Here is a 22,661-nt window from a genome sequence, read left to right as displayed (position 1 = left end):
TTAATCACAAAGCCTTTAAACTGTACTTGCTGTGCTCCAGAATACCAATAAATAACCACTCTTTCTAGAGAGAGAGAGAGAGAGAAAGGCGGGCCATAAATGCAAAGCCCAGCTCAACTACCTCTCAGATTATAGAAAGGAGTAGATGTATTATACTATATAAACTTGAATGAATCCTCAACCACACACACTATCTCTTATCTTCACCATTTTTAGAGCTAATTGGAGGTTTGATTGAATCGAATTGAAGATGTGGAACTCTGCGGAGAACCTGTCAGTGAGGTCGGCGTCGTTCAGGGAAGACGAAGACGATGAGGAGGCGCTCCGGTGGGCGGCGCTGGAGAGATTGCCGACTTATAGCAGAGTGAGGAAGGGCATTTTCACGAACATTGTTGGAGACTCCAAAGAAATCGATGTTAAGAAGCTTCAAGTTGATGAGAGAAAAGTCGTGTTGGATCGGCTTGTGAATTCTGTGGAGGATGATTCTGAGAAGTTCTTCGATCGGATGCGGCGGCGTTTCGATGCGTGAGTCCTCACTTCTCCTTCATTACTTTTGGCTAATAATAACATCTTCAATACGTCACCAATTCTTTCATCAAATTTTATGAAATTTGATAAAATATGTGCGGCGCAAAATTTTTTAAGACCTTCAACTAAAGCCTTATTTAATTGAATCTTTGAAAAATTGGAGCAAAATGAATTTTTTTAACTTTTCAAAAAAAAAAAAAAAAAATTATTTTATTTTATAAAATTAAAGTCTAAGTGGCTTAATGATTGAACTATCATGTTTGACGAATAAACAGCTAAAAGTGAGATTTGATCATTTCATCAAACATTTATCAAATTAAGGACGGGCAAAATTTTTACTAAATTTTCAACAGTCATATTTTTATTAAAATTTGATTTGATGAAATTTTAGACAGAGAATGGAGATGGGTTTTTTTTTTTTTTTTCATAAAAATGGTCAAAATATGTTTTTAGGAAAAGGTTGGAGTTTTACATACCAGATCAAGTTTTTAACCAATTTTTTACTCAAATTTGATGATATAATTGATTGATAGTTTAGTAGTAGTTGTTGTTAGGTTAATTTCACTTTGATAACTAAATTATTACTCTATTTTTATTTATTTATTATTTCATCTCTAAATTATCAATTTTGTCTATTTAATTTGTAGAGTTTGTGATTTTTGTTCATGTGAAACAAAGGTTGAAGCCTAATTTAATGGGACAAATGTTATGTCGGAATTTAAACAATTTAAACTATACAACAAAACACTCTTTTTCCTTATTATTTTAAACAAACTACACCTCAGAGCTAATTTCATGGATGTTTATTTGTTTGATTTAAATTATTAAAATTGTAAAATTACCTTTTTGCTAATCAAATTAGGCTTCAATAGTTATTGATTTGTACAATTGTCTCTAATTGGATCACTTGAACAAAATTAAAAAATTTAAGGACTAAATAGACAAAATTGATAGTTTACAGATGAAATAGAAAAAATGGTGATAATTTGGGAGATAAAAAGTAAAATTAATCCTTCTTGTTAATTATGTGTGTGAGAGTTGCTTCTTCTTCTTCTTCTTCTTTTTTTTGGATTTACTTTCTGTTTGTTTGGTTTCTGAGAAAGCTGAGGGAAGGATGGAAAAACTGTTAGTTGGATTGGGTTGGATAAACTCGCTTCAACTAGGCTAAGGATTTGGATAAAGCTTAGTTCAGTGGATAATTAAGTTTCAATTTACACAAATAAAGAAAAGTCCATGATCATTTTTTTTAATTTTTTTTTTCCTTTAATTTTTACTAGCCTCCGTTTGGGAAGGAAGGTTTGGTTTAAAATAGTCATATAAGACAAAATAGACTATTTTAGTCTAATAAGACAAAATATCACATCAAACTCATAATCATTACATTCTTTCTTTTACAAAAAGTCAAAAAAGCCAAAAAAAACCCTTCTCAAACGAGGCGTTTTCGCCTCAGGTTGAAATAGCTAAAAAGTCAAAAAATTGAAAAGTCAACCCACTTCCCAAACGAATCCTTAATCAACCTGATGAAACATTTCAGCCTTTTGTCTGTAATAATAATTCATTGCGAACACTTTTGAATGCAGTGTTTTCATTTGCTTTGCAAAAAACATGAATTTTTATGCTATTTTTACATGATGATTTCAATAATTAGAGACGCTTCCTATCTTCTAAAAAAGTGAAAATTTGTTATCAACTCTGAATTATAGGTGTTGTTCTTTCTTACCAAAGTGTACAGTTCACTATCTATATATTTTTCATTTGCTTGATCAAATAAATGGATTTATTATTTTTCTCATGTATGGCGTTGCAGAGTAGAACTACAGTTTCCAAAGATTGAGGTGCGATTTCAGCATCTGACTGTGGAGTCTTTTGTACATGTTGGAAGCAGAGCACTGCCCACTATTCCAAATTTCCTTTTCAATATGTCTGATGTAAGTTTTACTAAATTACTCATTGATACAAGTTTCATCATTCATAATTCTCTTGTTTACTTATTTGTTTGTTAATTTTTGTAAAGGCTTTATTAAGGCAGTTGCGGGTATACCATGGCAGGAGACAAAAGTTAACAATTTTAGATGATATTAGTGGGATTATTAGACCTTCCAGGTGCATATAGAATTTAAAATTTCAACTGCATTTGGTGAGAATTTGATCAGGATTTGATGAGGTATCTTGTTTCTGCCAGATTGACACTACTTTTGGGTCCTCCAAGTTCTGGAAAGACAACACTGTTATTGGCTCTTGCTGGCCGCCTTGGACAGGATTTGCAGGTATGAAAGCTCCGAGTGTCTTGCATGGCAATTGACACACTACTTTTGCAAGTGGTCATGCTTATGACCACTAGCGTAGAAAAATTCCCCTATTGTGGCTATTTCTTTTTTAAGAAAATTTTATATATATAAAAAGATAAACATAAGAAACTGAGAATGTCATTTCATGCTGCTCTTCCACACATTGGCTTTGGTTCACATCTTTTATTACCTCTGGCCCTTCAGTAAAAAGGGTTGAATGGTGTTGTATTGTGTTTATTGACTAGAAATGAAGTTTAATTTGTTAATTTATTCATTTTTCTTTTAATTGTCCTTTTTCCCACCTTCTTCTTGGCGGGAGAAGGGGGAGTGGTGGGGAAGGTGGGGAAAGGTGGAAAGAAGGAAAAATGAAATTTTAGGAGAGGTTAAAATTTGTGTGGTACTTTGAATGCATCTAGGCTTAAGTTAAACTTCAAGGCTTCTGCATAATTTCCCATGCTATATCTAACTTTCCCAATGTGGTGTATGGATGTATCTAGTTATGTAACACTTTCCATATTAGATTGGCATCATTTATGGGACATGGATATTCCTTTGTCTAGCTCTATTGCTTCATTAAATGAATTCACATGACTCATGAAGTTTTTTTTTTCTTCTTCTGCAAATTGTGCCTCCCTTAATATCTTTGATTACCTTGAAGATGTCAGGGAGCATTACATACAATGGACATAGTTTAAATGAGTTTGTTCCTCAGAGGACATCTGCTTATGTCAGTCAACAAGATTGGCACGTGGCAGAGATGACAGTGAGGGAGACTCTTGACTTATCAGCTCGTTGTCAGGGTGTTGGATATAAATATGGTAAGCTAAGGAAGATAGTGTGTGCATGCTTGTGTATGTGTGGAAGTCACCTAAATGCTGAACAATGATAATCTACAACAGATATGCTTCTGGAACTTTCACGAAGAGAGAAAATTGCTGGAATAAAACCTGATGAAGATCTTGATATACTTATGAAGGTACATGTTTCTTACAAATGGAATTGTTTTTCTTCTTGTCCAAAAATATTATTTGAGTTAATTATTTATTTATACTGCTATATTTCTATATTTTCTTTCTCTTTGAAAGGCATTAGCTTTAGGAGGCCAAGACACGAGCCTTGTTCTGGAGTACATTTTGAAGGTATTTTCCAGATTCTGGTTACTCTTGAATGCATAGTATTTCTGATACTATTCATCTTTGTCTTAGATTTCTCTGAACTTTCACATTTTCACTAATTCACGCCATAAATGACTAGTTTTTAATTTTTTAATGGCTGCAAGGCCTTATGTATTCCTTTTCTTTTGTTTATTCCTGTTCAACTTTTGTCATTGCTTTCGCAGCTACTTTTTACATAACCTACAATGACCTGAAAGATTTTAGGGTAAAGCAGGACTGAAATTGAAGATGGCGAACATACCTTCAGTAGGAATAAGGGTAAATTAGAGAGATGTCAGAGAGTTTGTTTGAATAGTTTATTATAGTTAGCTAAAAAGATGAGGAGTCCATGAAATGACTTTCTGGTTACTGTTGCTATTCAACAGGGTAGTAGTCACACTGTTAGTATTGAAACTGATTTGAAAAGGAAAAAAGTGCTCCTCAGAGAGTGCAGTCACACCATAAAATTCAACATTTATCAAGTCATTCCAACACTTTTCGTTGCATTCACTTACAACAAGAAACAACCACCAGTGTTTGGCGCGGCACCTGCATTTTGGTGCATTCTTCTTTCTTTCCTTGGTACTAAAATTTATCTGACAAAGATTTTAGGTTTGGACATTTGTGCGGACACACTAGTGGGAGATGAAATGCTTAAGGGAATCTCCGGTGGCCAGAAGAAGCGGCTTACTACAGGTATATGCTTGATTTTTTTTATGTTTCCTGGTTACTAGAAAGCTAGATGTGTTTACTTTTGCTGACATGAAAGACATGTTTGCGTAGGTGAATTATTAGTGGGGCCATCTAGAGTGTTGTTTATGGATGAAATATCAACCGGGCTAGATAGTTCAACTACTTATCAAATCGTCAAGTATCTTAGGCATTCAACTCGTGCACTTGACGGAACTACAATTATTTCTCTGCTTCAACCTGCTCCTGAGACTTATGAATTGTTTGATGATATTATACTCATGTGTGAGGGCCAAATTGCTTACCAGGGGCCTCGTCATGCTGCTCTTGAGTTTTTTGCGTTCATGGGGTTTAGTTGTCCTGAGCGGAAGAATGTAGCAGACTTTCTTCAAGAAGTAAGTAGTGGAGATCATGGTTTGTGAATTACTGCTCTTCTATTGTATCTTACTTTGCGAAATTTCTATGCACAGGTTTTGTCAAAAAAAGACCAAGAGCAGTATTGGGCTAATCTTGATCTCCCTTATCGGTACATACCTGTGGTGAAGTTTGCTGAAGCATTTCGTTCATTTCGTGCTGGGAAGAATTTGTCTGAGGAACTGAATGTTCCATTTGATAGACATTATAATCATCCAGCAGCCTTGCCTACTTCTCGTTATGGCGTGAAGAGGAGAGAACTTCTCAAGACCAACTTTAACTGGCAGGTGCTACTGATGAAACGGAATTCATTTATCTATGTTTTTAAATTCATTCAGGTAATGTTGTTGTACCCTTAAAGCTTCCAAACTAATTTTTGATGATACATCAAATGAATATTGAAATCTTCTTGAACACCAAACCAAAACATTACAAGAAAATACTATTCATTGTTTTATGAGATCTTTTCATTTGGTTTGCTGTTCTGGAAGTATCCCAGTCATGCAATTCTAGATTACGATTTATGAATATTTGCTGTTTTCCAGCTCCTTCTTGTTTCTTTGATCACGATGAGTGTTTTTTTCCGAACAACACTGCATCATAATACAATTGATGATGGGGGCCTGTATCTCGGGGCACTGTACTTTGCTATGGTTATTATTCTTTTTAATGGCTTTACGGAGGTCTCAATGTTGGTAGCAAAGCTTCCAGTGGTTTACAAGCATAGGGACTTGCACTTCTACCCATGCTGGGCTTATACACTTCCTTCTTGGCTCTTGAGCATCCCAACTTCACTTATAGAGTCCGGTTTATGGGTGGCAGTTACATATTTTGTAATTGGATTTGATCCTAACATCATTCGGTAATGCTTATGCTTAGATGGAATTTTGCACGTGTTGACTTGGATACAATATTTCCCAATTCTAATATTTCAACTTGCAGATTCTTTCGCCAGTTCCTGTTATATTTCTTTCTGCACCAAATGTCTTTAGCTCTTTTTAGAGTGATGGGCTCCTTGGGTAGAAATATGATAGTTGCTAATACATTTGGATCTTTCGCCATGTTGGTTGTCATGGGTCTTGGTGGATATGTCATTTCAAGGGGTAAGCTGATATTTGTCTTATTTTTATTATGTTTTAGCTCTGAAATCACATGCTTATCCATTTTTCTTCATTGTAACAGATAGTATCTCACGTTGGTGGATCTGGGGCTTCTGGGTTTCTCCTTTAATGTATGCTCAAAATGCAGCTTCTGTGAATGAGTTTCTTGGACATTCTTGGGATAAGGTGATATGTTTATAAGATCATCTATTCAGTTTTGTTCAACATTTATCGTGAACTACTTTTTCTCTTAATCTACCATAGTATTACCATAGTGACAATCAGCTTCTTGCAAGCTAAAAGCTGATAATTAGGAGCAGAAGCTAAAATCACCCTTGCACTTTTCTCAATATTCAGTTTTTTCCAGCTTATTTAGCTATTTCTGCTTCATAAGCAGTAAGCTTAAGCTTCACCAAGCACTTTAGCACAAATTTCCAAAATAAAAAAAGCTATAAGCATCTCCATAAGCTGCATCAAACAGGGCCAATATTGAGTGTAGCAGATACTATGAACTGATGAATAAGACTAAGGATGTTAAAAAAATCCTAATGGATTTATTGCTCATTCTACAATTTCTACTACATCATTAATTAAATATTTTATTTTATTTTATTTTGAGACATGATAATGCACATTGTCTTTCTCAATGGCTATTGAGGAGCATGATTTAAAATTTTTGCTGAAATTGAAATTTATAGTTCATATGTGTCAATATTATCAGGACTCAATCTAACTTGGCAAGAGTTGTGCAATTATGATAGAAGAGCAGTGTTTAAAGAAGGTTATTTCAAGTAGTCAATTCTATCTAAATAATCTTCAGACTAAATTTGTAACCTAGCACATTACCATGTAGCAATACCACCTTCATGTTACGTCATCTAGCAGTAGTTGATTTCTGTCATTTCTGTCTCTCTACAGCACACACACACACACACACACAGAAGTTGAAAAACATCTTAAAAAATTATGAAGTTTCCCTACTTCTGACAAAACAATAGTTCTTGCTATGTTTTAAAGCAGACACTAAATTATATACAGAATTACTATAGTAAAATTTGGAGAAGGCCACCCTAATATTCTCCATGACAGTAATCATGCTCGAGGCACAAACCTATTAATCCAATTAATTACATAACAGTCTATTTAAGACAATAACAGTACTCGTTAAAACATGGCCCAAGAAAGTCGAGGCCAGGTCATTTTACTGAGTATCATCTGATGGAAAGGCATTGCATCTTTCCATTGCTTTTTCCCTTTTTTAGTGTGTGTGTGGTACTTCACTTAGATGTGTATGAGTGCTTACACAGCTATGAGGCAAGATTGGAGCTTAGAAGCTTATGTGGTGAGCTGAACTCAGATTATTTATGTATCGGGGTTCAATTATATGTATTCCACCTTAATCAGCATTTCACTGCAATTTTCCATTAGTTAGCTGAAACTGCAACTTTTTTTCCACTTGCAGTTTAAATTTTCATATCTGAAGAGGTTGACGCCATACACCATGCATTTTGGGGCTTATAGAACTTTAACTACTCATATGTTGAAGTTATATGCTCCTCATGCATGTTTGTTAGATAAATTATCCAGTGAGTATTCCAGCCAGGATCGAAGCTTCGGGTTGTAGTCTTATTTGTGCACATAGGAACCATAGCAACTAACCTTATTGGATATCGTTTGACCTTTCCTCCTTTGTTTACTTACGGTTATTTCTTGACCTGATTTGTTCATGCAGAGAGCTGGAAACCACAATAACATGACATTAGGCGAGGCATTGCTGCAAGCACGTAGTCTGTTTCCACAGAGTTATTGGTATTGGATCGGTGTTGGTGCTTTGTTCGGATATACCGTTTTATTCAACATCCTTTTCACAATATTCCTAACTTACCTCAATCGTAAGCCATCTTGCTTTGAATTATTTTATGAAATCTTAACTTTTGTCACACAAAATAGCAAAACAAGTTGTCATAAATAGGGAACAAGGTGAGCATGAACACAGTTTTCTTATTTACTTTCTATTTTTTTTTTGTCATATAGCTTTGGGGAGGCGTCAAGCTGTTGTTTCTGAGGAAGAGCTCCAGGAGAGAGACAAAAGAAAAAAGGGTGAACCTGTTATTATTCAGCTTAGACAGTACTTACAGCATTCAGGTTCACTAACAGGTTTGCAGTAATGCATTTATACTCTCTCTCTCTCTCTCTCTCACACACACGCGCGCGCGCGCGCACACACACACCAACTTGCAACTAAAAGTTTTCTTTTCTCTTCAACTTTAATGATTTGGCAGCGAAAAGTTTAAATCAAAGGGGCATGGTTCTTCCATTTCAACGACTTTCCATGTCTTTCAGCAATATCAATTATTATGTGGATGTGCCCATGGTATGTATATCTCTCATTCCCTTAAACATTCTTGTTTAATGTTTACTGAGAAGATATATCATTCTCATCAAATTATTGTTCCAGGAATTGAAGCAGCAGGGGATATTAGAAGATAGATTACAGTTGTTAGTTAATATTACTGGAGCATTCAGGCCTGGTGTGCTTACTGCTTTAGTTGGAGTAAGTGGTGCTGGCAAAACCACTCTCATGGATGTGTTAGCAGGTAGAAAAACTGGTGGAGTAATAGAAGGGAGCATAAATATATCTGGTTATCCTAAAAATCAAGAAACTTTTGCCAGAATATCTGGTTACTGTGAGCAGAATGACATTCACTCCCCTTGCTTGACTGTTCTTGAATCACTTCTGTTCTCTGCCTGGCTTCGGTTACCTCAAGATGTTGACCTGGAAACACAAAAGGTATATATATATAAATATATATATATATTTTTTTTTTGTTTTTTTATTTTGGTACAAGAGAGTGATGAATTGTTAAATTTTCAGGCTTTTGTTGAGGAGGTGATGGAACTTGTGGAGCTCACCCCACTAAGTGGGGCATTAGTTGGTCTTCCTGGTGTAGATGGTTTGTCAACTGAACAAAGAAAACGGTTGACTATTGCTATTGAACTGGTTGCCAACCCTTCTATAGTTTTTATGGATGAACCCACATCAGGATTGGATGCAAGGGCTGCAGCCATTGTTATGAGGACTGTGAGGAATATTGTAAATACTGGGCGAACAATTGTCTGCACAATTCATCAGCCCAGCGTCGACATTTTTGAATCATTTGATGAGGTCCTTATCTCTATAATTTGATAAAGAGCTTCTTTCATTTCTTCAAAATTACTTTTCTGTTCTCTTTGTATACATAGGGCAAGGCTAACAATTTCCTCTTGCGTACACTGCACTATGCATACTTGCTAATAAATACCAAGTGGCATAAATATGAAACTTTTACCAATTCTTGAAAAATAGGATACAAACATGCGAGCAAATTCTTGAAAATAGGACACAGACATAGAAAGGATATGTATTGTGCTTCTTACACAAAAAAACCGTCAGTATTATATGTTTTCATCTTACCAAACCCCTCATTGTCTCTGCTTCTATGCTTTTCAATGGAGTGAGTTGACAATTTTGTTTGCACCCATGTAGCATTTTTATTTTTATTATTTATTTATTTTGTTTCTTTTTGTTTTTCTTGTTTCTTTCAGTCATTGAAAATTAAACACAAATATTTATCTTCAAGCATTTCTAACCCACACCTTTGTGTTGGGATGAGCTCTGTCATTTATTTCCTTAGACCTACATGGGATGATCAGCTAAATTTATTGTTTCACATTATATTCTTTTCTGACACTGCACCAAATTTTTCTTACTATCACGATCTCTTCATTGATCCTCCCTTAATCTTGTCTGACATTGCAGCTCTTGTTTATGAAGCGTGGAGGAGAGGTTATTTATGCAGGTCCACTTGGCCCCAATTCTTGCAAGCTCATTGAGTATTTTGAGGTTAAATTTTCTTGTTGACTGCTTCCAACATTAAACGTTCTACATCAAGTTGATGGTTAAATTGGGTTTGAGTCAATTCTCAATATGTTAGGACTATGTATTTGTTTTATAGGCAGTTGAAGGAGTTGCAAAGATCAGACCTAGATATAATCCTGCTGCATGGATGTTAGAGGTCACTTCATCATCAGAAGAAAATCGTCTTGGTGTGGATTTTGCAGAAATTTATAGAAGATCAAATCTATTTCAGTATGTGCAGTTTCCATGAGATTTTGGTTACTGAATTTTCTTCTACTGTTTTTCTTTTTCGTAATCTATCCATATATGCCCGCTTTTTCTTTTTCAGGCGTAACAAAGAGCTGGTTGAAAGTTTAGGCAAACCAAATAGAGAGTCAAAGGACTTGAACTTTCCAACCAAGTATTCTCAGTCATTTTTTGATCAGTTTCTAGCTTGTCTTTGGAAGCAAAATCTGTCTTATTGGCGAAACCCACAATACACTGCAGTGCGTTTCTTCTACACTCTCATCATCTCGTTGATGCTTGGAACTATATGTTGGAAATTTGGTTCGAAAAGGTTACAACTGATTCTTCTCTTAATTTATCTTTTGTCTGTGTGAATAATACATAAATGTTTTTATGACTTGTTTCACTAATCTTTGATGCTTTTCTTCCACACCATTCCTGACATTAATCAAGACAAGGCTTCCTTGTCTGGATTGGGTTAATTTGTATCTTTGTTGTTTTAAGAAAATGATGAACATTGCGGACAAATAAGGTATCAAATATCAATAGGCCTTAGGACCTCATCTGCTTCTAAGGGCCTCACGTGCACCAAAATAAATAAATAATTAATCAGTAGGATTTATACAGATGAATGGATGGATATCTTGCAACTTGCAAGATGCTGTTGATTTCCATGGTTGTTTCCGTATCCTGGCTAACCATTTCCAAATGCTTAGGGAGAATGATCTTGCATTGTCTATTTTTAAAATTCTCAAATGTGAACCATTTAGCAGCAATTTGCTAGTTATGACCTTATGATTCTGCTACTGTGGCCAGATCAAGGATTGAGCTTTCCAGTTCTCATTTTGACTGGAAAATTTGTTCATGGAATATAGTGGTTGACCTTAATGTTGACATAAGCAAGAACCAACTGAAAATGAGATGAAATTATTTGTTGAGGTAACTTATATTAGTCTGAGAAAGCTCATTGACTCTACAAGTGGAGTGATATTGGTTCTGTTTGGTGTAGCTGTTAAAACAGATTATAGATTATTACTTAACAGATTATAGATTATGACTTTAATCAGAAGCTGTTAATCTGTTTGGTGTAACTGTTGGATTTTAGATTTAAGTTGCTGAGTAGTGTTTGTCAAATAAGCTGTGAAGTAGTTTTTTCAATTAACTTTTATTTTTTATTATTCACTATTTGTCTACATTTCTCATAAAAAATAATAATGATATTCTATAGTTCATTTAGGTCTTTTTCTGTTTTTAAGAACATAAAAAATAAAAAAATCTAAGAGTATAACCGTGAATTAATATGTCCACAGCAGAAGTTGATAATCAGAAGCAAGGGGTGAGCAGCTTTTCAGAATCAGTTTTTTTGACTTAAAATAAGTTGTTAGAATCAGAAACTGTTCAAAATAAGTTTAACCAAACAGTTTAAAATAACTTTTTAAAAGCCAAAAGTCATAAGTTGGCTCAAAAAAGCCCCACCAAACATTGTTCTGGTGAAGAGGATATTAGTTTCCTAGATTTAGCCCCAGATAGAGCTTAATTCTGTTATTTTTTTAGTAGACTTCAGTGTTTGAGTTTAAATTGAGTTTGGATTGTCCCATTTGTAACTGCACTGTTGCCTCTTAGATTCCATTTTGTGAGTGAAGACTGGCTGATAGACATTCATTAATTCACCATTGAAAAAGGTGGATTGCTAGATTCTGCCTTCTATCTTTTTGTGATATTATTTAGCATGATTCTCTCTTTTTACCCATTCTCCTCAGCAAACTCCTTTTCCTTTATGGTTTATATTATAGTATAGGCATGTTTGTTCATTTTTCATAACCTAATTTTTTTTTATACAATCTTCAGGGACACGCAGCAGGAGATATTTAATGCTATGGGATCCATTTATGCTGCAGTTTTGTTCATTGGAGTCACCAATGGCGCTGCTGTTCAACCTGTTGTCTCTGTTGAAAGATTTGTTTCATATAGAGAAAGAGCCGCAGGGATGTATTCAGCTCTACCATTTGCGTTTGCTCAGGTCTCCCCCTTTTGACAAATTTTTTTTTCCCAATGAAAAATGCAAACCTTCCAGAATTGTCATACAGAATCATTCACCAGAGTACAGACTTTTCATATAGATCGAAGTGGCTTCTTGTGGTCCATTCATTTCAAATCAAAACACCCACCATTGTCTTCATAATTTAAAAATGCAATTGACACATCATTCTAAATGTGTTTTCTGTATAAGTTTTTTTTGTTTGTAAATCTTTTCCCTTTTTGATGTTAAGAAGCTCTTGATGAGTTTTTATTTTAAAATGATAGGATCACAACTCTGTTACATCATTCTGTATGCATTTTTCTGTTTTCATTGGTCTTCAATATGCTTACTAATGCTATATCATATTTTTCTGCATGCAGGTTGCCATCGAGCTCCCTTACGTGTTTGCGCAGACGCTTATATACTGCACAATATTCTACTCCTTGGCAGCATTTGAGTGGACTGCTTCAAAGTTTATTTGGTACACATTCTTTATGTATTTCACCGTTCTATACTTCACGTTTTTCGGAATGATGACTACTGCTGTCACGCCAAACCATAATGTGGCCGCCATAATTGCTGCTCCATTTTACATGCTTTGGAATCTCTTTTGTGGATTGATGATTCCTCACAAGGTAATGAAGCAATACTTTGTTGCTCCTTTAGGCTGTGTTTGGTTGGGGGATTTGGGAAGGGATTTGGAATAGGAAAGGGAAAGGGAAAAGATGTGTGAAACTAGGTGAAATGTAAGTATATTTTATTCACAATTCACCTTCCTTTTTCATTTCACTTTTCAAATCCTTTCCTAAATCTCTCAATCAAACACAACATTAGTTTCAAAATTTCACTACTCATTTCTTTGATGCACATTCAATATACATGAATTGTTTGATTGGAACATTTTGTCAACTTACACTGATTTCATTAATGTTGTGCACTAGTGGCTTTTATAATCAGCATGCTTATGTAGGTGGCTATTTGATATGTGAAACCCAACTAATGAGACAATGTGATGGTTTTGCATCTTCTGATTATCTATTGCTCATGTTTGGAAATTAATATATAGATACGGCAGAGATACAACAAATGTTTTGTACTATATATTTTTATTTATTATGTATATGGACATAAATTTAGGGCACAATAAGAGGCATGTATATATATATTTTTCATTCACTTTCCCCATCTTTGCTTCCATATATTCTACTTTTGATCCTGAATCTTTTATCTAAAAAAAACATTTAAGTGTCGTGAGACACGTTCAAATAAAGCATGTGTGTTCATGAAGTGTCCCAACGTGTCCTGCAAAAAAAAAAAAATAATACAAAGAAAATTGACATGTCACGTGGCGTGTGAAACGCATACAACACTCATTTGGAGTATTCATGATTTCTAGCCATGAACAAACTACTCACTCTTGAAAACCTCAACGGACTGAAGTTATTTGGTGGTCTTGGGGCTTGGCCACATAGTGCCCTAGGTATGTTCTGATTGGTGAAGATGATACGACCCGATTTTGTATTGGGTTATGGGAGAACAAGAAGGGGCATGGTGTTTTGTGATTAGTTAGGGCATGACCATGTGGTACTTGAACCACCAAATAATTTTTCCAAATGGTCCACTACTGAAAACCCCAACCTGCCCACTCTCTCTCACGCGCACACATGTTCATGCTTGTGCATTTTTCTTTTTGTTCCTGTGTTCCTGTTTTCAGACAGTAATCAACATTTTCCACTGCTTTTACAGAGGATCCCCATATGGTGGAGATGGTATTACTGGGCAAACCCCATAGCTTGGAGCCTCTACGGCCTTCTAGCTTCCCAGTACGGGGACAGTAATCAACTCGTGAAGCTATCAGACGGAGTACGCTCCATGTCCACAGGACTACTCGTTAAAGAAGTGTTTGGATTCAGGCACGATTTCCTTGGCATTGCCGCTTTCATGGTGGTTTTCTTTTGCATGTTTTTTGCGGTGATATTCGCTTATGCAATCAAATCCTTAAACTTCCAAAAGAGATGACAAGGCAGAGCGGATGCTATGCTGCTAGAACCATAATTTATGTTGTTGTGTTCATAACAGGTATTCAGTTCCTATATAGCTATATATATAAATCCTGATATTCATTCATATGGAAATCTGATTGTAGAGTACAAGTTGATAGTCGGGGTAACATATATTTTTTTTTATTACCTTAATAATTTGTTCCATCCTTTATTCCCGTCTTGATTTGAAGGATTATTAGTGTTATATATTGTAAATTATTTTATTTTATTCTAATTTATGATTTTGTATTTAGATGCAATAGAATCAATTTTGACCATTTCCTATTCTTTTATGTCTTTAGCATTTGCATTCATGTGTGTTCATCCATATTTTTTGTTACGGTATTGCAAACTTGAAGGTGCTCTTGATATAATCTCAACTAAAAATGATGTAGAAAGAATATATTTGGTCTTGTCACAGTTGGTGCAAATTTGGTAAATGAGATGGAAAGAGATAAAATAATTAGTATTGTTTTAAGACGCATTACAAGATCGCTTTTCTTAAGATGATATTCGCCCTCATCAATTTTGTCAAATGTGGTGTGCACTGGGTTACCTGTGAATCCGCTTCCAGGATATGGTGTAGCCCAGTCTAAATACTGATGTTTGACTGCGTTATGCACGAACGAAATCAAATCCCGAATACCTTTGGATTTTTTTAATCCGTTAGGTATAGAGGAAAATAACAATATAAATGTTAGAGAGAAATTCCATGGATATTCTATAGATTTCATATGAATGATTTCTATCTAATTTTCTAACCCATTCTGCTTTTATATAGGCATGGGTTTGTATCTCTTAAACCAAAGGTCGTGTCCTTTAAATTCAAAAGTGACATCTTTTAAATCTAAGAGTCATGTCTTTTGGTTTAAATTCAATAGTTACACCCCATGGTTTAAATACAAAAGACACACTTTTTTGTTTAAACTCAATGGTTATATCCTTTGATTTAAACTCAAAAATCACATCTCTTTAATCATTCATATAACTATATTATATATTTAAATATATTATGAAAATATTCCAACATTCTCTCACCATTTTTAAAATATATGAAAATAACTTGGATAGATTAGGAAAATTTATACATAAATGAAGATATTTTTCGATTTGAATCATTCACTTAGTGAAAACACATCAAAGTTAATCAAGATGGCATAATAGACTTGCCTTTGAACTAGCGATCTTTATACGATTAACCGAACACGTCTCACACACAAATTTCCTTCTCCTTAGGTAATTCAAAAAAGCCAACACGTGGATTGGCCTTGTGTCTATATCCTGCCCTTAGATTCACGGGAAGCAGCACCACCTCTTATACTCATATGGGTAAGTTTACTGAGACTACTCCTGTAACTAAAGTACCCTAACTCACCGTTGTAAACTTATTATGTCACGACCCCCTTCCCGTATCTAAATGTTAAGCATCGTGATGGCTAGTAACTGAAGTTACTTTCGGTCAATTCTTAAACAAATTACTAAACGCAAGCAAAAAAAATTTAAGTGAGGGTACCAAAATAATCATTAGAACTTCTGTTTTTATAATAAAATTTATTGACCAAAAAGGCTGATATTTACATATGAAGAATAGAATTATAAATACTATAAAAGTGTTGTGTGTGTCTATTCTGCTGCCCCGCGTCTAAGACTCTCCAAAAGCTATTTTTGAATTGCATTATTTCCTAAAAATTGATAAACAGCTATAAGCACATGGCAGAGTGAGAAATATTATACTAAGAGTATAAGGGCATAAAATTCACCATAGATAATTATTGGCTAAACAAAGCTTGATATTAAGATACAGAGTATATAATACAGGGATCATTTGACGTATAATACAAAAATCATATAAACAAAATAATCATAATCATGGTACAGAATGGAACAGAACAGATGTATGGACTCAAGAAGTGGCTCGTACAAACTCTAAAGGTAGCTCCTACCATAGTGTAACACTTAACTCTGTACAACACTTTGCTCCACACCAAAAATCATAACCACGGTACAGAACAGATGTATGGACTCAAGATGTAACTCGTACGAACTCTAGAGGTGGCTCCCACAATAGTGTAGCACTTAGCTCCATACAACACTTTACTCCACACTAGAAATCAGAGTGTCAGTGAATCCATGACAGACAGAGGGTCACAAAGTGACTAATCAGAGGGCCAATGATTATTTAAGTCCCCAAAGCATAAGACCTTCGTGGTGGTACTTATAAAATAATTACTCAAAACACATTTTAATAAACAGTTATATTCATAGATTTTCCTTATTATATAAAATAAGATTCATAAAATAAATAACATAATTAAAACACAATTTATGTAAAATAAATTATGATAACTTAAAACATACATAAAATATATAATAATGACTTAAAATATAATATAACTCACCTAAATATTGACTCTTATTATTTTCTATTTCCTCCGATTTTTCTAAACCTCAGTCCTTGCTTCTGCTTCTATTTGTGATGCCTCCGCTTATTACCTCAACTCCTATATATACATGTTTGAAGTGCTGATGCCTCAAGCCCAAACATCTCCCTTAATTATTATATGCACAGGTGGCATAAGTTGGTTGCTTCCAGCAAGGGCTTCTAGATTTATCAACAGATTAACTTCATTCTATTAGGGCCACCTCTCAACTTTTGGTAAGTAATTATACTTGGGTCTCATGTAACAAAAATTACATCATCCCCATAATTATTAAATTTATTTTACTATTACCACCACCACCACCACCACCATCATCATGATGATGATGATGATGATGATTATCATCATCATCATCATCATCATTATTATTATCATCATCATCATCATTATTATTATTATTATTATTATTATTATTATTAATTGTAGTAATAATTAAATATTTAAAATTTTTCTCATTCATAATTAAATAATATTAATATAAAATTTAAGAAACAACTTAAATTTTCGGATTATTACGTATTAAGAGCTAAGTAGCTCAACCTCCTCTTTTGCATTACAAGTCCCAAACACTTTATACCTCGGGATGGTTATAAAAATAAAAATTTAAGTTCTTGCAATCACAACATATAGTGTACTTAAGTTTATTAAACTCAAGGACTTGATATTTCTTCAAGTGTTGAGTTGAGTTTTTACCACCAATGATATATTACTTGAGTTTAAGATCCATCCCCTTTGATGATCTCACATCAAATCCCTTGCAAGTATTTCTTAAGATAATTTACAGTCACGTTGACAAAAATTCTTACATAATTATGTATTACCACAGTTTATGACGCGATCAACATGTCCGAACTAACAATCACTATCATAACTATCACACTACAAAAATTCGCACTTTTGCCAACTAAAAATTTAGTCGACAAAAATTCATTTTTGGTCGGCAAAAGTTATCCGCGACTAATTTTTTTGGTCGCCACTTTGGTCGCCAATTGAGAGTCGCGAAAAGTAATTAGCAACTAAAAAATTTTTTTGTCGCGAAAAAGTTCTATTTGCTGACTAAATTTAATTATTGCTACTAATCTATTTAGTAACTAAAAAACTTTAGTTGCGAAAAGTCAAATTTTCCCAACCAAAACATTTGGTTACCAATTGTCACATTCCACGACCAAACATATTAGTTGCCAAAGGAAAGTTTGCGCAACTAAAACTTTAGTCGCCAATAAACCTATTAGCGACCAAATCCTTTAGTTGCCAATATTAATAATTTTAATAACTAATTATTTAGTCGCCAAATGTACCCTCTCGCCTATCTTATTTAGTCAACAAAAGTCTTACTTATCTTTCTCGACTAATCACTTGGTCGCCAAAATAAGAAAAACAGAACCAAAATTTTGTCGCCAACATCTAACAAAATAAACTTGTAATTCATAATAATCCATCCAATCTATTCAATACAATCTATAATTTACAATAATCATTCAAACCAACAATTCAACAAAATCGTGAAAATTCAATAAAATATATAAATCATCCAATCCTAAACATATTTAATGAAAATCAGCAACTATTATAAATTTTCATCCACAAGTCATTCCAAACTATATATTCCTCCAATTAAAATTCTACTTGTAATATATATAATCATTCAATTCACATCCATTTAGCATAAAAATTTAAAACATAACAAGTACTTGTTATTATGTTTTAAATTTTCATCTATAGACATCTTTCAAAAAACATAACTAATAGTCTACCTAAATATTTACCATACACACTCATCTAAAAATATAACTATTAGTCTATCCAAAAACATAACTACTAATTTACCCAAATCTTTTCCATATACATCTATCCAAAATTATATAATCCTTCCAAAAATGCTTATAGTGTCAATTAGTCCTATACAATTTAACTTCGTACACGAGTGCATCCATCTATACCAAACAAAAACAAAAATAATGTCAATTACTTTTTTTATGATAATATTTGCACATCACTTTATTGTAAAATTTGACAAAAAATGAAAAATGTCCATGAAAAGTAAAGGTAACATGAACAAATCACACAAGTTATCAATACCATTTTTTTATATCTGATACGGGGCCAGTTTCGAGGCTGTTACCAACTTGATAGTTAAATAAAATAGTTTGCCAAAAAAGGCAAAGGCTTAGTTTGGGAAGACTAAATAAGTGCACTTTTTGACTTTTTTTTGTATTATGTGTAGAAAAAGTAGAGAAGAGATGTTGATTGATGTGACCCAAAAAAGATAAAAAGATGAAATAAGTGCACTTTTTTCTTTGTAGCCAAACTTGGCCTAAGTTTCATGAAGAATTTCACAAATTAACTTCACCCAAGGAAAAGGCAAGAACGTAATTTAGATTCCAAAACTTACTTAGAGGTCCAAAGATGACCCAAAAAAACAATGGAGGGCTACAGGATCATATGTAAATCCAATTAAGTAATTAAATATAAGGATGTAAGAAACCTTGACATAAAACTAATAAAACAAAGAAATAACGAGCAATCAAAGTAAACAAAAACTAATTGGAGATAACTTCTAATAAGAAGGCATCCTTGGAGTGTTTTGACACATTATTTCCACTAAGACAGATTAATGTGAGGTACTACTCAAAAAATTAAAAAAAAAAGAAAAAAAAGAGTTAGATTACTGAGGTCTAACCTCAATATCAGAAATTTTGGATGGTTTGACTTTGTAATTTGGAAAGCATTATGTGGCAAGGCACGGCTTGTGTCACTAATCACAGACAATGCTTCACAAACTTCACACAACACAACTTACAAAAAACTCATTCAAGTTCTGGCTCCATAGAAGGCTATTACTCTTCAACTGCCAAACAAAAGAAAAGAGAAAAACATTATTAAAATAAATATTGAAATACACTAGTCAGATAAATGTTTCAAGTACGACATTTATTGGGTGGGAATTGCTAAGCAAATTAATTGTGTAATTTTGCTCAAATTAGAGGGATCAATTATGTAGTTTACCTCAATTTAATTTAAGTCATGATTCCAAGTCTAGTTTTCGAAACAGGACTTCACAAGGTTTGAGTAACAAGTTCAAAACAATTTCTGGGGTTTGAGAAATTTGTTTTAAAATTGCTCGATTTTGGTAAAATTAAATCTTTTAAAGTCTTTTCAAACTTCATTTAAGTAATATATGCTATATGAATCTAAAGGAAGTTGGCATACTCCTTGGGTTGCTTCTGTTCGGATGCCACCAGCAGCAAGATCTGCTGAAACAGTTTTTGATCCTTCTGAGGCCGCCTTCAAGTGGTAGTACTTCACAATTGGTAATTTTGGGAAGATGAATGCATATAAAAGAATAAATAGAACCTTAAAGAATGTCGAGATTGCTAGAAGCAACACTGCAAAAAGACATCAATACAACTAATTAATGACAACACTTACTATAATCTGAATGTTGCTTCATAGATCTTACTTAGATGAAAGTTCATTTTTTGGAAGGACTGAAACTTCTAAGGAAAAGGAATGCACAACAATGAGATTCTGTTCATTTCTTTTCGCTGCAGCTTACGTTTTGACTTACACTTGTCTCTACAGAAGTTTTTTTTTGGGTAAGTATCTCTACAGAAGTTGTTTGAACTGATTCAAGGTTTTTTGCTTCGTAGGTTCTTTTAGACTAGTGGATCCTAAAAATTACAAAAAATAATTGGATTATCCAACAAAAATAAGCCAACTTTTTAAGGTTTTTTTGGACAAAATTTGACTTATTTTCATTTTTAGTGGACTTTTTGCATTGTCTAGATGGACATAAAAACTAAAAAATTTGACTCAAATTTGAAAAGATTTCACCGAAGACAAAAAATAATAAGCTTAACTACTCACATTTTTCTCCTTAATTTGAACTATTTACCATTATAGAATTTTCAATTGTAGTAAACTAATAAATGATAGACTATCCCACTGTGTTTAAAACAACTTTGATTCAGACCCCCACTGTTTTTCTACCCCCACATACAGGTGGGGGTTGGCCATTGAAAAAAAAAAAAAAAAGAAGAAGAAGAAGAAGAAAAAGAAAAATGGGCCAATCAGCTCCCACTGGGGGTCTAGGGGTCTCCCCCAGTGGGGGTACAAACCATTTTCCTTGTTTGTTAATAAGCATGTTAGTAAAAACAGTAACTTTAGATAAAACAACATTTAACATTGTTTTCAATTCCAAAAAGTATTCCCCCCCCCCCCCCCCCTAAAAAAAAAAAAAAAAAAAAAAAAAACAATCACATGAAGGATAGGTCTCCAACCATTCCACCTTGAACATGGGCATCTGCAACTCCGAAAGCAGCAACAATGATTGCATATACCAATAAAATTTCTAACTCCTCCCTTCCTTGATGTCGCTAAATCCAGCTGTCAAAGTGACACCAAAGTACATCCACATTGGTTATTGTGGTGGATGATTTAATAATTAAGGAAACTGGATTGTGAAACACACAAAATGGAGTTGTTGCAGTACTTACAAATAAATGCAAACAGAGAATACCAGCATGTTGATTATAAAAATTGATGGAAATAAAGACAGATTACAATGTTTCCAGTAACATGATAAATTGTCGAAAGTAAAAGTAGCTTTCGTCACTTGCAGTAAAATGATAGTTTCTTCTTAGTGCCGGGGCATACCTTCTCATTTTCTGAAACCTTCACCAAAATTCAGGCTACATTTGCTGTTGGGCTGTTCACCTTTCCCATGCACAGGATGTATATATAAACATAATATCTAATTAAATATTCAAAATTAAGTTTGTTAAAAAGTTATCAATTCAAGTTCCAAATATAAAGAAATACCCTGATGAATGGGCTCCAACTGCAACTGATTTCAATATTGACCACGATTTAGATCCAAAAGCTTGCCCACATTGCAACGAAACCTGTTCTGTTCAAATCTGAATGGGCTGTTAGTAAATCATCATTTTCAATTATTTAATATATATATATATATATATAACTCTATTCTTTAATTTTGATGTTGTTCAACTTATATTTTGTTATACATAATGTCTATGTTCTTTAGGTAAATGGAGACAGAAAAACTCGATTATTTGTGTATTGGACTTAAAATCAAACCCATTTACAACATCAAACCCATAAAACTCTAGAAATCAAACCAATTAAACCAAATCCATTAAGAAATCAACACGAAATTAAACTGAACAAATCATTTCAAAACTAGAGCAAGAGTGAAAAATGGGAAAATAGAGGAAGAACATCAAACCCTAGAACAAGAGTGAGAAATGGGAGAAATAGAGGAAGAATATCAAACCCTAAAGAAATGGGGGGGGAGAGAGAGAGAGAGAGAGAGAGAAAGAGAACCTGAATGTAAGCTGGAGGGGAGCCAATGGTGATGTGCGACTGTGATTTGCGGCGGTGGCGACGTGCGACGTCGCACGGCGGTGAGCGACGGTGAGATGAGCGGATCGCGGTGAGGTGAGGTGAGGTGAGGTTTGGTTCGGTGGTGTTTGATTTTGTGAGAGAGAGAGAGCAAACCTGTTTGTATTCCAAACAGATTTGATACCAAAAAATAATAATAATAATAATAATAATTAAAAATAATGGCGCCAATCCGAAAATTTTTCTCAGTTCAAAAAAAAAAAAAATCTGAAATTTTTCTTTTTATCTTTGGCGATTAAAATATTTTTTAGTCGTTGAAAATAAATATTTGACGACCAAACTTTTAGTCACCAAAGATAAAAAGTAAATTTTTATTTTTCATAGGGCGACTAAATAATTTTAGTAGTCAAAACTAACTAACTTGATTTTAAAAACACATTCTTGAAAACTTTAACAAAATATTTTTCAAATATTTGTGCTTTTCCTTTTCCAACTTC

General features: G+C 33.8%; 1 protein-coding gene and 1 non-coding gene across 5 annotated transcripts; one reads left to right on the top strand and one right to left on the bottom strand.

The window, feature by feature from the left end:
* Positions 1 to 3: 3 nt before the first annotated feature.
* On the top strand, positions 4 to 14,644 carry ABCG32 (pleiotropic drug resistance 4). 2 transcript variants are annotated; one of them, XM_028215394.2, is made up of 24 exons: positions 4 to 525; positions 2,336 to 2,456; positions 2,543 to 2,631; positions 2,711 to 2,795; positions 3,475 to 3,634; positions 3,716 to 3,792; positions 3,902 to 3,955; positions 4,576 to 4,666; positions 4,754 to 5,055; positions 5,131 to 5,412; positions 5,620 to 5,936; positions 6,017 to 6,177; positions 6,257 to 6,360; positions 7,907 to 8,066; positions 8,209 to 8,331; positions 8,457 to 8,548; positions 8,633 to 8,965; positions 9,050 to 9,340; positions 9,974 to 10,057; positions 10,170 to 10,303; positions 10,401 to 10,628; positions 12,146 to 12,317; positions 12,698 to 12,952; positions 14,064 to 14,644. In XM_028215394.2, the coding sequence occupies exons 1-24, from the start codon at positions 251 to 253 to the stop codon at positions 14,334 to 14,336; spliced, it is 4,263 nt and encodes a 1,420-aa protein (XP_028071195.2). In that variant the 5' UTR covers positions 4 to 250; the 3' UTR covers positions 14,337 to 14,644. The 2 variants fall into 2 exon arrangements, with proteins under 2 accessions (XP_028071195.2, XP_028071196.2); XM_028215395.2 differs by lacking the exons at positions 4 to 525; positions 2,336 to 2,456; positions 2,543 to 2,631 and having other exon boundaries at positions 2,717 to 2,795; positions 3,482 to 3,634.
* A 4,588-nt stretch (positions 14,645 to 19,232) lies between these two features.
* Positions 19,233 to 22,357, bottom strand: LOC114273587 (uncharacterized). Of its 3 annotated transcripts, XR_014330421.1 has the most exons (6): positions 22,147 to 22,357; positions 21,622 to 21,709; positions 21,457 to 21,516; positions 21,089 to 21,186; positions 20,011 to 20,186; positions 19,233 to 19,648 (listed from the first exon to the last, which is right to left on the bottom strand). It is a non-coding gene; the product is annotated as an uncharacterized LOC114273587 (transcript). The 3 variants fall into 3 exon arrangements; XR_014330423.1 differs by lacking the exon at positions 21,089 to 21,186; XR_014330422.1 differs by lacking the exon at positions 19,233 to 19,648 and having other exon boundaries at positions 21,081 to 21,186.
* Positions 22,358 to 22,661: the final 304 nt, after the last annotated feature.

This window comes from Camellia sinensis, chromosome 5 (genome assembly GCF_055761805.1).
Source record: "Camellia sinensis isolate YWXY chromosome 5, ASM5576180v1, whole genome shotgun sequence".
Lineage (NCBI taxonomy): Eukaryota > Viridiplantae > Streptophyta > Magnoliopsida > Ericales > Theaceae > Camellia > Camellia sinensis.
The sequence above is the reverse complement of the archived record's forward strand: the minus strand, read 5'-3'. Positions and strand labels throughout refer to the sequence as shown.